Raw genomic sequence first — 18,222 nt, forward strand, 5'->3', positions numbered from 1 at the left:
AGCAGTGTCCAAAGTATCTAACATTGACAGACTAGATCAATACAAAGCTTTGTATATTTATTAGTGATGAAAACAATATATAAATGTATCGTCCCAGTATCTATAAAAATGTTGTGATTTTATCCATATTGTCCAGCCCAGTAATATTATAACACTTTGAGAAAAGCTATTCAGCATAATGACTACTCTTTTGATACTTTAACTACGTTTTGCTGATAATACTGCTTTACGTTTACTGCTTTAAGTTGCATTTTGAATTAAGGACTTTTACTCATAATGGGGGTATTTATAGACTGTGGTATTTATAGACGGGGTACTTCTATTTTGACTTAAATAGAGGATTTGAGTGTTTCTTCCACCCCTGCATATTTCCCTCTGTTGTTTTATAAATGACTTTCTCTTATTTAATTTGCCCTCTGCTGCACAAATTAGGGCCCATCTCTGGAAAGCAGAAGTAATACTGTGCTGGTAAACAGATCAGAGTGCTCCAAAATCGTGTATCCTACGTCTTAGTGACTCAGTGCTGCTGTAAATGTAATCTGGGAGTCACTGGATTATTCTCAGACTAATTGACCCAGTGTAATTATAGCTCAACCTACCTCACAGAGGCACAGATTACACTGCGCACTGTTTGTTGACAGCAGATAATTATGTCACACTTATGTCACTGGTGGAAGGTAAATTTGGTAAATTGTAACACACTAAAGAAATACTCCATTACAAGTAACAAATCCTGTATTAAATATTTTATTTGACATGAAATAAACTTAAAGTATATATATGTTTTTTCTGATACAGTTAACTATTGTGATGTATTTATATAGGTTTTTTTATATCCTATTTTTTTAATTTCCAGTTTTGTTTGTATTTATTTATTTACTAGCCTTACTAGCCATTTTTTTCTGTAAGATAAGTGTTAGTTTTGGATCTGCAGTCAGACTGTATCTCCTCCAGTAGAAAGAAAAGAAGAAAGGGCATTAGAGATTATGAAAGCTGCCTGATCCCACGTCAGCGTTTAATTGCATTGCAGCCATGACACACTGTTTATGTAAAATGAGTTTCTCAAAGCTGGATTAAGAGCCGTGATCTGTACTGATCTTAATTTATCGGCCATGTAAAAATAACATGCAGCAGGACTAAAGCTGCAGTGAGAACATCTCATCAGTCTGTCTAAGATCACTGCCTTTCTGCTGGGAACAGTTTAACTGCCTACATTCACTTAAGTATTTCCATTTTCATTTCTGAGGCACATTGTACTTTTTTACTCAAGAACAAAACTTGACATTAACATCTGATCAAATTAAAAATATGAATCCTTTTTTCTGGAATAACTTACTCAATAGTGTATAAATTAGTTTTAAAAATGCTTCACCTCAACCAGCTATAACATTTCAAATGCTGTATATTACTGTATTGAAGTACTTGGCCAAGTCTCTCTTGTAAAAGAGATTTTTTAAATCTCAACGATACTTTTTTTACCTGGTTAAATAAAGGATATATATAATATGTAGAACTACACAAATGTGAGGCAAAAACTGTATCTGTGGTCATTCAATCAGCGAGCCACAAACAAAATTGTGTGGCTGTTAGGGTCCTTTGTATCTGTAGCCTACCGTAGAGACCACTAACTCTTTACATAGTGTCGCTGGGTAATGTTAGTAGGCTAATGCTAAGTTAACTCAAGTAATAAAGTTGACCCTGAGTACCAGTAAACCCTACCTCATGTTCCTATGTTCTTCTACTTCAAGAATTCTTAATGTCATATGTGGTGTGTAACTTTAAAGTGTTGTGGGCCTTCTACCCATTCACCTGCTATTTGACCTTTTTTATTGTTGCATTTCTACTCCAAGAATTCATTATTGAAGTAAAAGTTATTTTATTTTTGATTATTTTGAACCCTTTTCTGGCACTCAACTTCTCCCACATTTTTCAACATAGAAACTTAATTCAAACATTAAAAACTCACCTATGTTAGAACAAAGGCACTACTACTGTTCTCATTCATACCTTTTGGAACTTTCTGAAATACTCTTCCTTTTTCCAGGAATAATTTCACAAACTAACAAATAAAAAAATAATTTCCTCCCTCTGTACAATGTTTCTTTGTCTTACTTTTACAGGACCTAAAATAATGTCTGGCCTTGGGAAGCTCCCCCTCACAATGACCCTCTGCTTGCTGCTCCTCGCAACACTGTTACCCAGCTCGGAGGCCCGGCGTGGCGGTGGTCGTGGCTTTGGAGGTGGTGGCTTTGGCAGAGGTGGAGCCAGCCGGGGCTGGGGTGGTGGTGGCCAAGCCTACAGACCAGTCCAGAGCAGTGGCCCCAGTGCAGGGAAAGTAGCCGGGGCAGCTGCAGCGGGTGCTATAGGAGGAGCAATGGTCGGCTCCGCCCTGAGCCGCCCTGGGTACGGTGGAGGATATGGAGGATATGGAGGATACGGCGGCGGGTATGGAGGATATGGAGGATATGGAGGTGGATATGGAGGATATGGAGGGGGGTTTGGCTCCCCACGATTTGGTGGTGGCTATGGCTCTAGGCCTGGCTATGAGCCCGAGGGCTCTGGAGATATGGAGTACTACACTGGAGCGTCCAGCGGCCCCATCTACAACAGTATCATCGTTGTCATCGGCTCCGTCATGTCCCTGCTGATCGGCCACTGGTTGGCAGTCATGTAGAGCTGAAGACAGACACACACACAGACCCTGAGCCTGACAGAAAACACAACTACATCCAGTCTTAAGTCTATTGTGAGCTCAAATATGACCCTTAAATAATGAAAGGCTGTGGCCAATCTAGTTTCACTTCAGTGAGCCTCTGTGATTACAAGACGAGGACACTGACCAATTTAAGGTGTACAACATGTCAGCGAGACACCATGCTGCAGTCTGCAGGTGAACAAACCTCATCCTGTAGAAATACACCAGCCGAATGTTTCCCTCACTCCTATTTCTCCTTTTAAAATGGCCAGTTTTTTTTTATACTTTTGATGATTATTTTTTGATGAATGTTTTCTCTATAATGAATGTGTAACAATAGACCAGGGATAAATTACGTGTAATTAGGTTAAGTCTACCTCAAGACGTCATGTGAGGACCGACAGCTTACAGTAAGAGCAGCTATACACTTCATATGATAATGCCATTTCTTAGTATTTTTCGTTAGAAATTAATATTTTAGATGTAATTTTCTTTCTTCTCCTCTGCATATTAAAAAGTGTGTATTTAAGTGCTACTTTTTCAGTAAATTGCTTGTATATGTATGCCATTTTGTAGACATTTATGTAAAAAGGTAAAATCTGCTTCCATGTTTATTATTGTTACATAAATAAATAAAAAACTTAGAACAAGCTTTTGTGTCTAATTTTATTGTCAACATTATTGGGAGAAGAGACCATGAAATGTTTAGATGTCTGAAATATATGTACATTTTTTAACTGATAAACGACTCCCTAAGAAACAAATAGTTATTAGCTTGATTCTTGTCTTTACAGCAATAGACATCTCAACACAAGCTCCACTGTTTTTCTTGTTCCAGAGAATTTCTCATGGTCATTTATCAGCTCATTGGGCCAACCATTCATGCTAACAATGAAATTAATGAATAATAATAATTTAAAAAATCATAACCTATTGTCATATCATTCAACAAAACACATTAATCCATGCTCATGTAGTTCTTAATCAACAATGTTTTGTGGTTTTTATTTCTTTCCTCGTTTTTATAATGCCTATTGATACATAGCATTTATATCACTAGGCATGTGTAATATTTCACATTTATTTTGATTTATTGTTTGTTATGTATTATTTTCTCTTAAGTTTACCATTGTACTGTTGTTGGCTTCAAACCTACCAACAAATCCGTAGAATAGTTTGGGGTCACGACCAAACCATTGTATGTAAAGAAGGGGAGTGCAGCCCCCCTGCAGGTGAGTACAATACACTTACTGAACTCACTCTCCAGTTGAGTCAATGGATGCTGTGTAACCCAAATCAAACACACCCACCCATGATGTGTGTGCTCATCAAGTGTGCAGGTAACATCTGTCTTTTGTGTGTAATGTGTGTGTTTGCGCAGCTGCGGTGGAGTTGAAATTGTTTAAAGAAGTCTGTGTTGTTTGCTTTGGTGATGCTTTATTTTGCTGTGATTATAAGAAGCTTTAGATGCTTGTTGCACCTAACGTGGTGTCCAGTTGACTTAATTTTTCTTTAATTGAGTTGTGTCTCTTTTATCCAAGAATTTTTTCACAAAAAGTATAATGTTCTAGTAGTTACAACTGCAAACAATATGAAACAATCTTAAAGCAGGCAACATGCAGTATATAGAAAACAGAAGTCCAGTTGTTTCATTTCCATTAACACTATATCATAAAATATATTAGTTCCATTAAAGCAGTTATTCAATATCTAATTGAAAACCCTGAAGGGACCCTGTGGTGCTGCATGACTCATCATGTCAGCTGACATGATCAGATTCTGCTTGTTTACTTGGGAGGAGGATCCCTCCTCTTTTGCCCTGTAGTTTCTTCTTTTTTTCCTGATAAAAGTTATTTTTTAAAGGAGTTTTTCCTTGTCCGATGTGCTGGACAGAGGATGTCATATGCTGTACAGACTGTAAAGCCCTTCGAGGCAAATTTGTGATCTGAAACACAAAGTAGAGCTGACACTGTCCTCATAGTTCTTCAGCATGAGAGATGTTGCTACAACAGACCTTATATTTTTACTCTGACTAGGTTATCTGACCTTAAAAATTCAGATTTAAGTGCCACATTTTGTAAAATACTTGTGGTTTAATTTTAGTATTGTAAAAGCCCTTGTCAGATTGAGCTCACCCTGATTATTCAAATGTGTTTTATCATCACATTGATCCATGCAACAGCTTTTTATATAATGCTTGTTTCCAGTCAAAATGTCAATAAAACTACTTCCACAACCAGTTCTAAAAGTCATAAAACAAATATCCACAAATGCAGATGAGTAAAGGTTATATGTTTATTTGACAAGACGAGCGAAAAAGTGCGAGTCAACCCTCAAACTAATGCTCCAAGAGCACAGTAAATGTAATCCCTCACAGTAAGAGGCATATACATGTCAGTACATGGGCATTTTCAAATACATTCAAAGCCAGACACAACATAATAACAATATACAGATAGAAAAACATGTTAAAGGTACACTGTGGGTTTTTTAATTACTGGTCTTACTGGTCATGATGGCAGTTTGCAGTGGTGGGAAGTATATTTACTAAAGTATGTTGTAAGTATGGTCCTGAATGCTTGACTTGAACTTGTAGGGGAGCTTTTTCAGTGTGGTATTAGTACTTTCACTGAAGTATATAATCTGAGTGCTTCCACCACTGGCAGGAGGCAGACGCAGTTATAAATAAAGAAATCAAGAGTGAAAACACAACATTTATCCTTGATGGAAGTAGCTGGGAGGATTTTATACCAACATGGAGATGGCATTGTTTTTTACTGAACTAGAAAGTCACAGCTCACAACACAGCAACAAATAATTCCCAATATTCAAATAATAACGACTATAAATGACTATTAATAATAAATAATGACCATGTTAAATTAATTATGAAATAAGAAATGTGTGATTGTAATGTACAGTATGTTTATTCAAAGCATTTTAAATTTGAGCTCAATGAAAAAAACTCCACAGAATACCTTTAAGTAGTTCCATAATCAGCTTTTATGAATAGAAAAATGATGATATAAATCTGATGCACTGTTCTGCACATACATTAATATGCTTAACAACGATTAACTCAGCTGACAATGCAAGATAACATTCAGTAGGATTTGGAGATGAATTTGGTTCAGGATTAGTACCTTGTGGGTCTTAACACTTTAAGAGCACTTTTGCAGTCACAAGCCCAGAGACAGGAGACGGACGCAAAACATTGGACAGAAGGGGGTATAAAAAACACCTTAAAATACACACACTGTACAAGGCAGTACACATGGAAAAAGGTTCAACAACCTACATATATATTGAAGAAAAGCGCACTTGGTTTTGCATTTATTCCAAACGAAATAATTTAAGGAGTGTTACTATAGCTGCATGCAGACTGTTTGTGTGATTAAAGAGTCTGTGTCCACATAAAATAAGTACAGACAGATATAATAAACAGTCTTTTTGGTTTGTGTTTATGTATTTAAAATGGACCTTATCTTATAAAAGTCCATTTATGTTCCAAGCTATGACGAATGAGTACATTTGTTCCCTTACAAATAGTCATGCTTATAGTGTAAAACTTCTCAGTCTAAAGCACAGATATTCGTAACAATAGAATATTAGACAAGTTATAGTCCAGTATTAAGTTTTAGATCACTATTCACTGCTTTTTCTTTCTTTTCTTTGAACTGTACTTGAACAAACAGTCCTCCAACATCAACGTCCCTGAACTTAATGTAACCTTAGCACACTTAAAAGAAGAGGTTTCTTGAAAAATAATTTTAAAAATCATATTTTTATTCTAAAACACTCATACAAACAGAAAGATAGTCAGGGGCAGTGCCACTCAACATTAATATGGCGAGAGAGCGTACACTTGGTGGGGTTTGATCATTTGTGGATTGTTCGACACTGTTTGTTGCAACTGTATCTCTAATGGGTTAGAGAGTATATTCAATTAAATCTAAATAGACAATAATTTGCCAGATAACTTTACAGGGCCTGAACTATTAGAGTACTGTTAATGGACTCTCTCTTTCACAACAGGAAACAGTAAATGCAATTTGATTGCAATACTGACTCTCTCGTCGCTCTCAATTTCCCCTCCTTTCCTTGAATACATAGTTCAAAGATGCAACACAGTATGTGTGCCAGTTGTGTGGTGTTAGTCAAGCATGTGCATGATGATGCAATGCCTAAATATTAAATAAGAATGAAAAGTAGAAATCCACACACAATGAAAAAAAGTCCTAAAGAGGTTCCTCTCCCTTAAATCATTTCCCACCATGTATTTAATTGCTTTAGTATATTCTCCATCACCTTTACTGTTAATGAAGGCTTCAGTGCAGTAGCATCAGCATGTTGCTATTCAGTAGCATCAGTATAGTACTAATAACCACAGCTAAAAACCCTTGTGAGCCCATACCCAGTCCCTGCACCCCATACACCTAATTTCTACATTTTCTTCACCGCTTTAGCTTCTAATTAAGGTCTCAGCACAGCAGCATTATGGCATTTTGCTATTCAGTAGCATCAGTGTAGTACTGGTGACCACAACAAATAGCCCTTGCAAATCCATCTCCAGTCGCTGCACCCCATCAGTGGCTTTCTTTTTCTCCAAGTACCTTTCAGAGTAGACCAAGTACAGCTCCAAGCATCTCCTAGCCTTCATCTGCTCAATCAGTGCCGGGTAGCCGATCTCCACTATGCTGACTGTATCAACGTCCTCAGCACTGCTGACAGCCTGTGACGATGGAGGCACTGGATTGGTTTCAGACCCATTTAGAGGGCGTGGAGTTGCAGGTGCTCCAGAGTGTGAAGCTAAGTTCACAACAGCGGCTTTAGTTGTCTCAGCTGGTTTGGTCTTTGTTGTGTTGCTGCTAATGCCAGAGTCTGGAGCAGTACTTACAGAAGTAGTTGGGGTATTTAGAACTATAGTTGTGGTTGTCGCAGCTGGTTTGATTTTTGGCTCTCGATTCTCTTTAGGCAGAAGGTTCTCTTCGCTTCTCTTCATGCAGGAGTCCATGTATCTATCATAGGTCTGAGGGGGTTGGCTGTACTTGTAGTCCCGGCTGTAGTCATTGGTATCAGTAGACTTGGAACCATACTTTCTGTACATGTAGTGGTTGTAGTAATACTCCTCCTGGGGGTTGTGGAAGTGGAAAGGAGGACGAGGGAACCTTGCTAGCCCGTAGCCCAGGGCCATTCCTGCCACAGCCCCTCCAGCTGCTGCCATCATCGCACTGCGACCAAACCCTCTGGATCTATCAGAAGGGTACATGCCCATTCCCTGAACTGAGTGGGAAAACGGGGAGCCGCCCCTAGCACCATGGCCTCCATATCCAAAGCTGCTTCCATAGCGAGGGCTCAAGACTCTGTTGTTTGGGTTTTGGTTGATGTATCCACCCGGATAGCCGCCGTGACTGCCATAACTGCCCTGTGCTGGATGCCGGAAGCCTCCACCAGGCTGCTGAGGGTAACTACCTGGATACCGAGGTCTGCCTGATTGTGGAGGGTAGCCTCCCTGATTGGGTTGTCCAGGCTGTTTGGGGTATCCACCCTGAGAGCCCTGATTATTTTTGTTAGTGTTAGTGTTGGTGTTAACTCGGTTGGATGTGGAGGTCTTCCTTGTCCCAGAGCTTTTCCCAATGCCACCTTTTTTGGCCAGAGAATAATGAGTGTGTAACAAAAGAAGTGACAGACACAGCACAGATAATGAATTCAGCTTCATCTTTGACCTGTAAGGAGGGTCAGGGAGAGAAAGGGGAAATCAAGAAAGAGTTAAAGAGGCCTGGAAAATATGAGATTTAATAGTCTGTTTTTCTGGAAGCAGTAAAATCTTTGAGCTGCAACATTGCATTGCAACTTTTACATACAAGACAATGCACAATGCACCTAACATGAGTTTCACTGAGCCAAGCATATTGGTTACAATACAACTATTTTGGCCACTATTTTAGCCATGTCTTCTTTCAAGTTGCTCCTGTAACTCAGACTAGTAGAAGCCAATATACGATCTATTCATTTTAGTAACTGTCTCAACACATTTTGTACCATGTAGCCTTGCCCACCTGGTTGACCATATGGCTCCAACACAAAGCTGTGGATCCAATATTAGGTTTCCAGAATTGCCCAGTGTACTTTAATGTTATAGTAGGTGACCAAACAGTACTCTTTCCAGTCATCTGTACCTAATAATGTTTCTCAGCCTCCAAAATCTTTTTTGAACCTAAAAAATGGAGATGTTGTTTTCTAAAAGTTATGACTAAGTATCTTATGTTCCTGAGAAAAATATCTCATAAGTACAAATCTGTATCCATAACCAAAGAGACACTGATTTAGGGTGATTTTATGGCATATAATTACCATGGTATTGTATAAATCTGTCTACTGTCAGAGGTACAGTACACTGTTTATGCCATTGTAGCTATCACTTTAATATTTTTGGGTGAAAAATGCTATAGTGAGAAATGTTGCACATCAATGAGAAGGACTGATGTATACGTTGTTGTATATTAGAGTTAGTTTGTATGATTTTCACATCGGTGTCGTAAATAATTTTGTATCTCAAATTAGTCTTTTTATCACTTTATTATATACACCTGTTCAACTGCTCATTAATTCAAGTATCTTATCAGCCAAAACATGGCAGCAACTCACTGTATTTAGGCATGTAGACATGGTGAAGACGACCTACTGAATTTCAAAACGAGCATCAGGATGGGGAAGAAAGATGATTTAAGTGACTTTGAACATGGCATGGTTGCTGGAGTATTTCAGAAACTGCTGATCTACTGGGATTTTCACTCACAACCATCGCTAGGGTTGACAGAGAATGGTCAGAAAAAGAGAAAATATCCAGTGAGCGGCTAGTGAGCGGCAGTTCTCTGGGCGAAAAATGCCTTGTTGCTGCCAGGGGTCAGAGGAGAATGGCCAAATTGGTTCGAGATAATAAAAAAAAACAACAGTAACTCAAGTAAGCACTCTTTACAACCAAGGTATGCAGAAAACCATATATTTTTTCTCCCTGGTATTCCCTTTAACTTTTAGTAATTAGTTACTTTTAAGAATGGCTGTTGCAGTTTCAGTGTTTCAGTATGGTGTACAACCATAGACTATAAACAACCAGTGGCTGCAAGAAAACTCAAGCTGTTTCCATAGCAACTCAAGCAGTGCCATGGCTAATTGCTAGGTTAAATGCTGAGGTGTGGCCTCTGTTGCTAGCCTGTGCAAACACGTATCTATTGTTAACTGTTCACTGCAAATTTTGGGCTTGCAAATGGAAAAATACAGCCGTTGGAATTTAGCTAAAACTTACATGTGCTGATTTACAGACCAAACTAACTGCAGCCTGGCTAATTGACAGCGGCTGCATTGATAAGACAGGATAAGGATCCCATCATTATCTCGTCATTTTGATATCATCACCCTGTTAAAATAATCACCTAACTCATTTTTTTCAAGCTTTGCAGGAAACAAAAAAACCTTCACCAAAAGTGTAACATATGACATTTATTGATAATTTCACTCAAAAAGGATGTAACAAAGGATGGCTATTGGCATAGTAATAACACTGTGTGTAAATTATGTAACTTAAGAGAAATAAATGACTTAGGCATTTTTTTAACAGGCCTTTGTGACTTAAGCAAGATATGGTAACACTTTATGTTGAAGGTGTCTACATCAGAGTCACACAAGCCTGCCAGAAACATGACATGACAAGTATCATGAGCATTAATGTTACTTCAAAGTGTCATTAATGTTCATGACACATCCCATGTCATGTTTATGACACGCACATGTTACTCTTATGTAGACACCTTAGAGTAAAGTGTTATTAGTGTCAACAATAAAACACTGATAAACTAAACTGATAACTAAACAATCTCCCTCTAGCTCATCTTTGCTGGGTTCTTATCTGATGCCTATGAATGTGGCAAATTGTCAAAGAAGTGATGATCTTAAAGGGGTAAAATCACATGATCTGATCAACTGAGGATGTAGGCGATTTTACCATCGGTGGCCGGCGTCATGAAGAGATGATTTAGGCAAAAAAAAACAAAAAAACAATTTGGACAAAAAATGACTTAGGCAATTATTTTAACAGTGTGACGATGTAAGGATATAAGGCTATAAAGAGATTATACGTAATAATTATGGATCAAGTCACAATTAAGAGATAAGGTCCACATGCTTCCTTTTCTTTGGCAAATGCAATGATTTATCGGTCTGTTTGCTATTTAACGTTGATCTGCGCTTAATTGGACTGACTGGTCTCCCTCTGAAGGCAAACCAGTCAGTACATAAGAAGGAAACAGGTGTGGCTGTGTGTGGACACAATAACAAGTCCTGGGGGTTTTACGATGGGGAAGGTGATGCATAATGACAACAAGCAATAGGCTCCGGAGTACGTCAAACGAACAAAACCATCCAGACACGCATTATTCATAAATATAAACAGTAGACAGACATTATTGACCTTGTGTTGACAGTGTACTCACTTTAATATGGCCTGCCCGCTACCGCTGCCCTTTATTCCGTAAAAACATGGCGTGTCAAGTAGCTTTCGAGCGTGATTTACAAACAGGAGAGCGTTAAGCTAAGGTTTAATTACGGACAGATAGTCGGGTATGGGGGGGGAAAACAATGTGCATTTCGTTCCCCAAATCTGCATTAAAAAGGGCGCGGGTGGCTTTCAATAGAGAAGTAGCCGTACCTTGAGTGTGTTTTAGTCCCGTGTTATTGAGCCTCGGTGTCCCGGGTCGTCGGACCGGTGATGGAGTTCAAACGACTCCAGCTTGGAAGATGAATAATTCCATATGACGTAACACCGCACGAGGGATGTGGGTCGCATAGAAACAGGAGATGGGGGCGGGGTTTTGCTTGACACATCGCATCTTCAGCCCGGTGATGATGCTGACTTCTTCCGGAAAATCATCACACAAAAATGAATTGTGTGGTACGGAAGAGGTATTAGGGCCACACAAGAAAAACATATTTGAGTTCTGCCTTTATTCTCAGTATTCTGAGTTTATTCACAGAATTCTGACTTCAAACTCAGAATTCTGAGAATAAAATCAGAATTCTGAGAATAAAGTCAGAACTCAAATATTTTTTTCTTGTGTGACCCTAATCCTCTTCCGTAGTGTGGAGATACACATATTGGCAACATTTAATAATCGGTACCAAAATTGAATAATTAAAGGGATAGTTCACAAAGACTAATAAAAATAACAATAATAATAACAATAACAATAATAATAATAATAATAATAATAATAATAATAATAATATTTTTTCTCTTACTTGTAGTACTGAGATAGTTATTTATCACACAGTGGGGAAATTCAGTCGTCACTGCAGCTTATGATACAGAAGTTAAAGATATAACAAATATATAAAAGTACAAATAAAGAAACAAGACATTATATACATACACAAATATACATCTAATATATACTCATTATATATGAAAATGCTCACACAGCAATACAATAGCAAATAGTTTTTTTGTTTTAGTATTTTTGTATTGCACAGATATTGCACATAGTGAAAATAGATTGTTGCATGTTAAAATAGATTGTGTATATATATATATACACTACCGGTCAAAAGTTTTAGAACACCCCAATTTTTCCAGTTTTTTTTATTGAAATTCAAGCAGTTCAAGTCAAATGAACAGGTAAACAGGAAAGGGTACAAAGGTAAGTGGTGAACTGCCAGAGGTAAATAAAAAAAGGTAAGCTTAACCAAAACTGAAAAATAATGTACATTTCAGAATCATACAAGTAGGCCTTTTTCAGGGAACAAGAACTGGATTAACAACTTAACTCTATGGAGTCAATTTTTTAATTCTTTTCATGTCTTTGTAAGTCATTTTGTGTCTTTCTTTGGTCATTTTGTTTCTTTTTTTTGGTAATTTTGTGTCTTTTTCTTAGTCCTTTAGTCCAACATAAAATGTGATTTTGAATCTTTTTTTTTTACTTTCAAAACACTATCATGCTCAATAAAGAATTTTAAATGTTGCAAATGTGCATTAATTTCAGAGTACACTGAGACATTAAACTGCATTATTTTCAATTCAATTCTGGAAAAGTTGGTGTGTTCAAAAACTTTTGACCAGTAGTGTATACACACACACACACACACACACACACACACACACACACACACGCATACACACACACACACACACACACACACACACACACACACACACACACACACACACACACACACACACACACACACGCATACACACACACACACACACACACACATAGATATAACTTCAGAGTGGAGTTTGAGTTTATCAGTTTATCAGTTTTGTTGATATCAGTCTCAGATATTTCTGCATTTTCTTGAATGCAATAGAAAATAGATGGCACTTTGCTTGTTGTGCTCAAAACACCAAGAAATTCATTTGAAAAACACAAACGATATGTCTCTTTCAGAAACCGTGACCCAGTTACTCAAGTTAATCCACAGACCTTGTTGTGAGCAGCTTCATGTAGAAATTATGTAGTTCCTACATTACTTGTAATATATATGTTTTTTCTTGTGGCATTGCTAGTTTTATTTGGATAAACGACTGGAATACTTCTCCCACCACTACCTGAGTAAACAGTGACTCAATCACACATGCTATATTTAAAGTAAAGGTACTTAGTAGCATAAAAATAAAACCTGTCAACTTCTTTTTCACTTTAATTTGATATATGTATATTTTGACACATTTGAAAAAAAAATGTAGGTCTTATGTAAGATGCTACCTTATATCATGCGAGATGTGATAGTTCCACGGAGTGTTTGAAAAAACAAGAAAACAAGAAATTCTTCAAAGTTCCAATTTTTGCATTAAAGCACTGACCACGTGTAACAATGGGTTCACTACTCATCATTAGTTAAACTCATTCATTTTTTTATGTTAATTGTGAAAGGAGACAGACTATAGAGACAGACTATGCATAATGCAGACTATAATATACCACTAAGCCACTTCCTGGTAAACATGAGAGCTCTCAGGTTCCTCGTTAGCAGCTTTATGCTTCTGTCGTGAAAGCAGAGAGTGCAAAGAATTTAAATGCTGGTGGCTGAGCTCAGGGAGGTCATGGTTGCTTTTAAGAGCCAGAACAGAGAGCTCAGTGACAAATACATTCTTGACTACAGCGAACACCACCTGCTGGCCATTTAAAGTCCTACATTAAAGCTATTCTGTGATGAATAATTGTGTGAACCCATAACCATAAAAGCAGTAAAAAGCCCTTAATGCAGTTAATATATCAGACCAAATAAGCCACTAATTATTGAGTTACATGTTGTAGTGATAGTGACTTGAATAAAGTAATAATGCTACATTGTATATGAATATATTGTTTTACTATATCTTATCACCAACACAGGAGGATAGAGATGTTTTCAGAGAAACAATATAAAATTAACTGGATTTCACTTCCATCAGTACATCAGATTTAATTATTTAGAAATAACTCTTGTGCTATCACAAGCTACCCCAGAGAGGTGAGAAATGGCAAAAAAATGGATAGAAGTAAAGAAGGATGTAGTACATTTAAATCCAAAAACATAAAAGCAAGAGTGGCACACATAGATTACTAATTCAAGTATTTAAAATGTGTTATCAGTTGTTTTGTTTTTTTAAAAAACATGCATAGTTTTTTTATTATTTATTTACCAAGATAAATCATAATAATTCTGATTAGATTTTCTTTACTCATATTAACTATGATAATTAAATAAAGACTGTGTTTCGTATAAATTAGTTAAAAACAAAAAACAAAACAAAAAACAACCACAATACTCAGTTATACTTACAATGTCAAACCTCTGTCTAAAGCACTATATTAGATTAACTGTAGTCTTATTATTCACGATCATATTCATTCTTTTAACCAGACAGCCCTCCAACATCAGCACCCCTGGAATTAACACAATCACACTTAAAGCACAACTCTATTATTGCAGAGCTGTTTATTTACAAAAACCATGACCATAACAGAGCACATACCAGACCTAGGGTGCAAACTAACCCCCTCAGGCACTGATACTGAGCAGTTGGCTTGAATGAATTAAACAAGACTGAGTCTACAGTTACAGTATGTTCGTAGCTCTGTGGAGCTATATTATGTACAGCGGTGCTCGTAACGTTTACCATGTTCACCATTTGTGGCAATATTGTATCGAAACATGGACACAATTATTGACCTTTTTATTAATATTGAAAGCACAAATTTGTAGTTTTAATGTTGGAATAATAAAATCAATTAACATTTATGTTGTTCACTACATGAATTTTTACTTTCAAATTCCCTAAATGCTGAAGGGACTGCATAACTTATTGTACAAGTTGCATTGTTCTAAATACCTGTCCAGTAGTTCTCATGCATTTTCATTCACTTACGTTGGACTATGTAAACTATAATACAAACAGTTCAGCTTCTCAGCTGCATGCAACATTTATGACAGTGTTGGCCAGTCTGCTTGACGATCCTATTTTGATGCAACAGATATGACTGAAGGAAGATGAACAGACTAAAAACTTTATCTTATTCGATAAAAGAGAGATTTTCAAAGTTTTTATTTGGGGACATACTATGCAGTTGAAAAAAGCTAATAAATTGTAAGATACGTTAAAGTACTATTTCACTTATCGCAAAATGTTTACAATGGCAATATTGTACTGTGGGGCCTCAAGTGATTCCCACCCCTAATGTTCCCATGCTAAATTTTGCCAATTAGCACTAAGCATAATGTTTGGATGAGGCTGATACTGTTATTGCTTTTGAAAGTATTCAAAGTACTGGACAAAAAATGACCTGATGGTATCACCACATAAAAAAAAAATCTTCTTACAATTAATTCTGACATTTACCGTATGCTAATCAAGATATGCTTCTCTTGTTTTACACCTCATTTCTAAATTTTCTTCACCGCTTTAGCTTCTAATTAAGGTCTCAGCACAGCGGCATTATGGCATTTTGCTATTCAGTAGCATCAGTGTAGTACTGGTGACCACAACAAATAGCCCTTGCAAATCCATCTCCAGTCGCTGCGACCCACCAGTGGTTTTAGGCTCTTCCTCTTTCTTTTTCTCCAAGTACCTTTCAGAGTAGACCAGGTACAGCTCTACACATCTCCTAGCCTTCATCTGCTCAATCAGTGCCGGGTAGCCGATCTCCACTATGCTGACTGTACCATCATCATCATCATCATCATCATCTGTAGGAGCTTTTCTGAGGGTCTGTGCAGCTGGAGGTACAGGGTTGGTTTCGGACTCATTTAGAGGGTGTGGAGTTGCAGGTGTAGAGGTTGAGGGGTTTTCTGCTGCAGTGCTGTTGGTCTTTGTTGTGTTGCTGCTAATGCCAGAGCCTTGAGCAGCAGTAGTTGTGGTAGATACAGAAGTAGTTGGGGTACTTGTAATTGTAGTTGTGGTTGTCTCAGCTGGTTTGGTCTTTGTTGTGTTGCTGCTAATGCCAGAGTCTGGAGCAGTACTTACAGAAGTAGTTGGGGTATTTAGAACTGTAGTTGTGGTTGTCGCAGCTGGTTTGATTTTTGGCTCTCGATTCTCTTTAGGCAGAAGGTCGCTTCTCTTCATGCAGGAGTCCATGTATCTATCATAGGTCTGAGGGGGTTGGCTGTACTTGTAGTCCCGGCTGTAGTCATTGGTATCAGTAGACTTGGAACCATACTTTCTGTACATGTAGTGGTTGTAGTAATACTCCTCCTGGGGGCTGTGGAAGTGGAAAGGAGGACGAGGGAACCTTCCTAGCCCGTAGCCCAGGGCCATTCCTGCCACAGCCCCTCCAGCTGCTGCCATCATCGCACTGCGACCAAACCCTCTGGATCTATCAGAAGGGTACATGCCCATTCCCTGAACTGAGTGGGAAAACGGGGAGCCGCCCCTAGCACCATGGCCTCCATATCCAAAGCTGCTTCCATAGTGAGGGCTCAGGATTCTGCTGTCTGGGTTGTAATTCATGTATCCACCCGGATAACCGCCATAACCACCACCCTGACCACCATAACCTGCGCCATATGGGTTGCCCTGTGCTGGGTATCCTCCAGCTGGATAGCCTCCAGCTGGGTATCCTGGCTGTTGGGGGTAACCCCCTTGATTAGGGTAACCTCCTGGTCGACCTGGTTGCTGAGGGTACCCTCCTTGGTTAGGGTAACCCCCTGGATGTTGAGGGTAGCCTCCTTGGTTAGGGTAACCCCCTGGATGTTGAGGGTAGCCTCCTTGGTTAGGGTACCCCCCTGGTCGACCTGGTTGTTGAGGGTACCCTCCTTGGTTTGGGTAACCTCCTGGTTGTTGAGGGTAGCCTCCTTGGTTAGGGTACCCCCCTGGTCGACCTGGTTGCTGAGGGTACCCTCCTTGGTTAGGGTAACCCCCTGGATGTTGAGGGTAGCCTCCTTGGTTGGGGTAACCCCCTGGTCGGCCTGGTTGCTGAGGCTGACTTTTAGTCTTAGTGTTTATAACCTTTGTTTTGGGGGTCTTCTTAAAGAGATTTAATTTTCCACCAAACCCTCCACTTTTCTTGGCCAGTGCAAAATGATTAAGAACCAAAAGAAGCGACAGACACAACAGAGCTATTTCAGCCAGCTTCATCTTTGCACTGCAGAAAGGAGCCAGGGAGAATGAATGCATTAACTCATGGTGACTAAGTACAGAGACTCAGTTATCACTGGTTTTCAAACATTAGCAGCCTTGATGTGTTTTTGCATTTGTTCTTGCCCACCTGTTTAACCCCATTAGCTCAACATGAAGCTGCCTGCCTGCCAGGCTTAAAATAGCACAGACCCTCAGACTGTTGGCATGCATGCAGGCAGCCAAATGTTGTTCTGTACACACTTGTTTTGTAATTGTATAATGTTGTTTTAGTGTCCGTGAGCATTTAATACAGTAAATACATGGTGTCATCTGATATACACTAGATACAGCATGTAACACGGCATTGTACTGACCTTGTAACGCCTGTGCCCCCTTTGTATTTTCGCTTGGTCCTGTGCTTTCCAAACTTTGTGTGTCACCCCCAACACTCCTCCCTCTGCTCCTGCCTCCCCTCCTTCTTCTACGTCTTGTTTTACCGACTCCTCTTTCTGATACTCCTTACACAATCCTGTTTGGTGTTTGGTGTTGTTTTCGGTGCTTTGTTTAGTGCCCCAACCTTAACCTTGTCAACAGTTTTCCCTCTCCTGTGCCCACCACCTACTTCTGTAACTTTGACACTCTTCTGAATTTGCTATATGTCTCCCTTTTCTCTTTCTGTCCCTTTCTGATGAGGATGAGCATACCAAAAACGTAGCTTTCTTTACCTATCTTAGTGCAACCAGCACAGTCAGCATCACCACTGGATAAAACCCTAAATTATTGGATGTTCTTCTATTTATTCCTATTCCTTCTTCTAGTACTGTAACCCTCCCCCTGGTGTTGATATGCTAATACTTTTATACTTTTACTTATGAATGCAGGATTTTTACTTTTTTTTTAAAAATATACTGTGGTATGTCTTTTACTTTTAAAA

General features: G+C 38.6%; 3 protein-coding genes across 4 annotated transcripts; 1 reads left to right on the top strand and 2 right to left on the bottom strand.

The window, feature by feature from the left end:
• Positions 1-2,131: 2,131 nt before the first annotated feature.
• sprn2 (shadow of prion protein 2) lies at positions 2,132-2,674 on the top strand. The gene has a single exon (XM_059336734.1). The coding sequence runs from the start codon at positions 2,132-2,134 to the stop codon at positions 2,672-2,674; it is 543 nt and encodes a 180-aa protein (XP_059192717.1).
• A 2,302-nt stretch (positions 2,675-4,976) lies between these two features.
• Positions 4,977-11,538, bottom strand: LOC131975203 (major prion protein homolog). Of its 2 annotated transcripts, none has more exons than XM_059337804.1 (2): positions 11,400-11,538; positions 4,977-8,421 (listed from the first exon to the last, which is right to left on the bottom strand). In XM_059337804.1, the coding sequence occupies exon 2, from the start codon at positions 8,412-8,414 to the stop codon at positions 7,191-7,193; it is 1,224 nt and encodes a 407-aa protein (XP_059193787.1). In that variant the 5' UTR covers positions 8,415-8,421; positions 11,400-11,538; the 3' UTR covers positions 4,977-7,190. The 2 variants fall into 2 exon arrangements, with proteins under 2 accessions (XP_059193787.1, XP_059193788.1); XM_059337805.1 differs by having other exon boundaries at positions 11,185-11,513.
• Positions 11,539-14,656: 3,118 nt separating this feature from the next.
• On the bottom strand, positions 14,657-17,705 carry LOC131974910 (trithorax group protein osa-like). The gene is made up of 2 exons (XM_059337414.1): positions 17,663-17,705; positions 14,657-17,313 (listed from the first exon to the last, which is right to left on the bottom strand). The coding sequence occupies exon 2, from the start codon at positions 17,304-17,306 to the stop codon at positions 15,669-15,671; it is 1,638 nt and encodes a 545-aa protein (XP_059193397.1). The 5' UTR covers positions 17,307-17,313; positions 17,663-17,705; the 3' UTR covers positions 14,657-15,668.
• Between the last annotated feature and the right edge of the window lie 517 nt (positions 17,706-18,222).

This window comes from Centropristis striata, chromosome 7 (assembly GCF_030273125.1).
Source record: "Centropristis striata isolate RG_2023a ecotype Rhode Island chromosome 7, C.striata_1.0, whole genome shotgun sequence".
In the NCBI taxonomy this organism is placed as follows: domain Eukaryota; kingdom Metazoa; phylum Chordata; class Actinopteri; order Perciformes; family Serranidae; genus Centropristis; species Centropristis striata.

Excerpts from the sequence above, each read along its gene's own strand:
- sprn2 (XM_059336734.1), top strand. The coding sequence starts at position 2,132 with ATGTCTGGCCTTGGGAAGCTCCCCCTCACAATGACCCTCTGCTTGCTG.
- LOC131975203 (XM_059337804.1), bottom strand. The coding sequence starts at position 8,414 with ATGAAGCTGAATTCATTATCTGTGCTGTGTCTGTCACTTCTTTTGTTA.
- LOC131974910 (XM_059337414.1), bottom strand. The coding sequence starts at position 17,306 with ATGAAGCTGGCTGAAATAGCTCTGTTGTGTCTGTCGCTTCTTTTGGTT.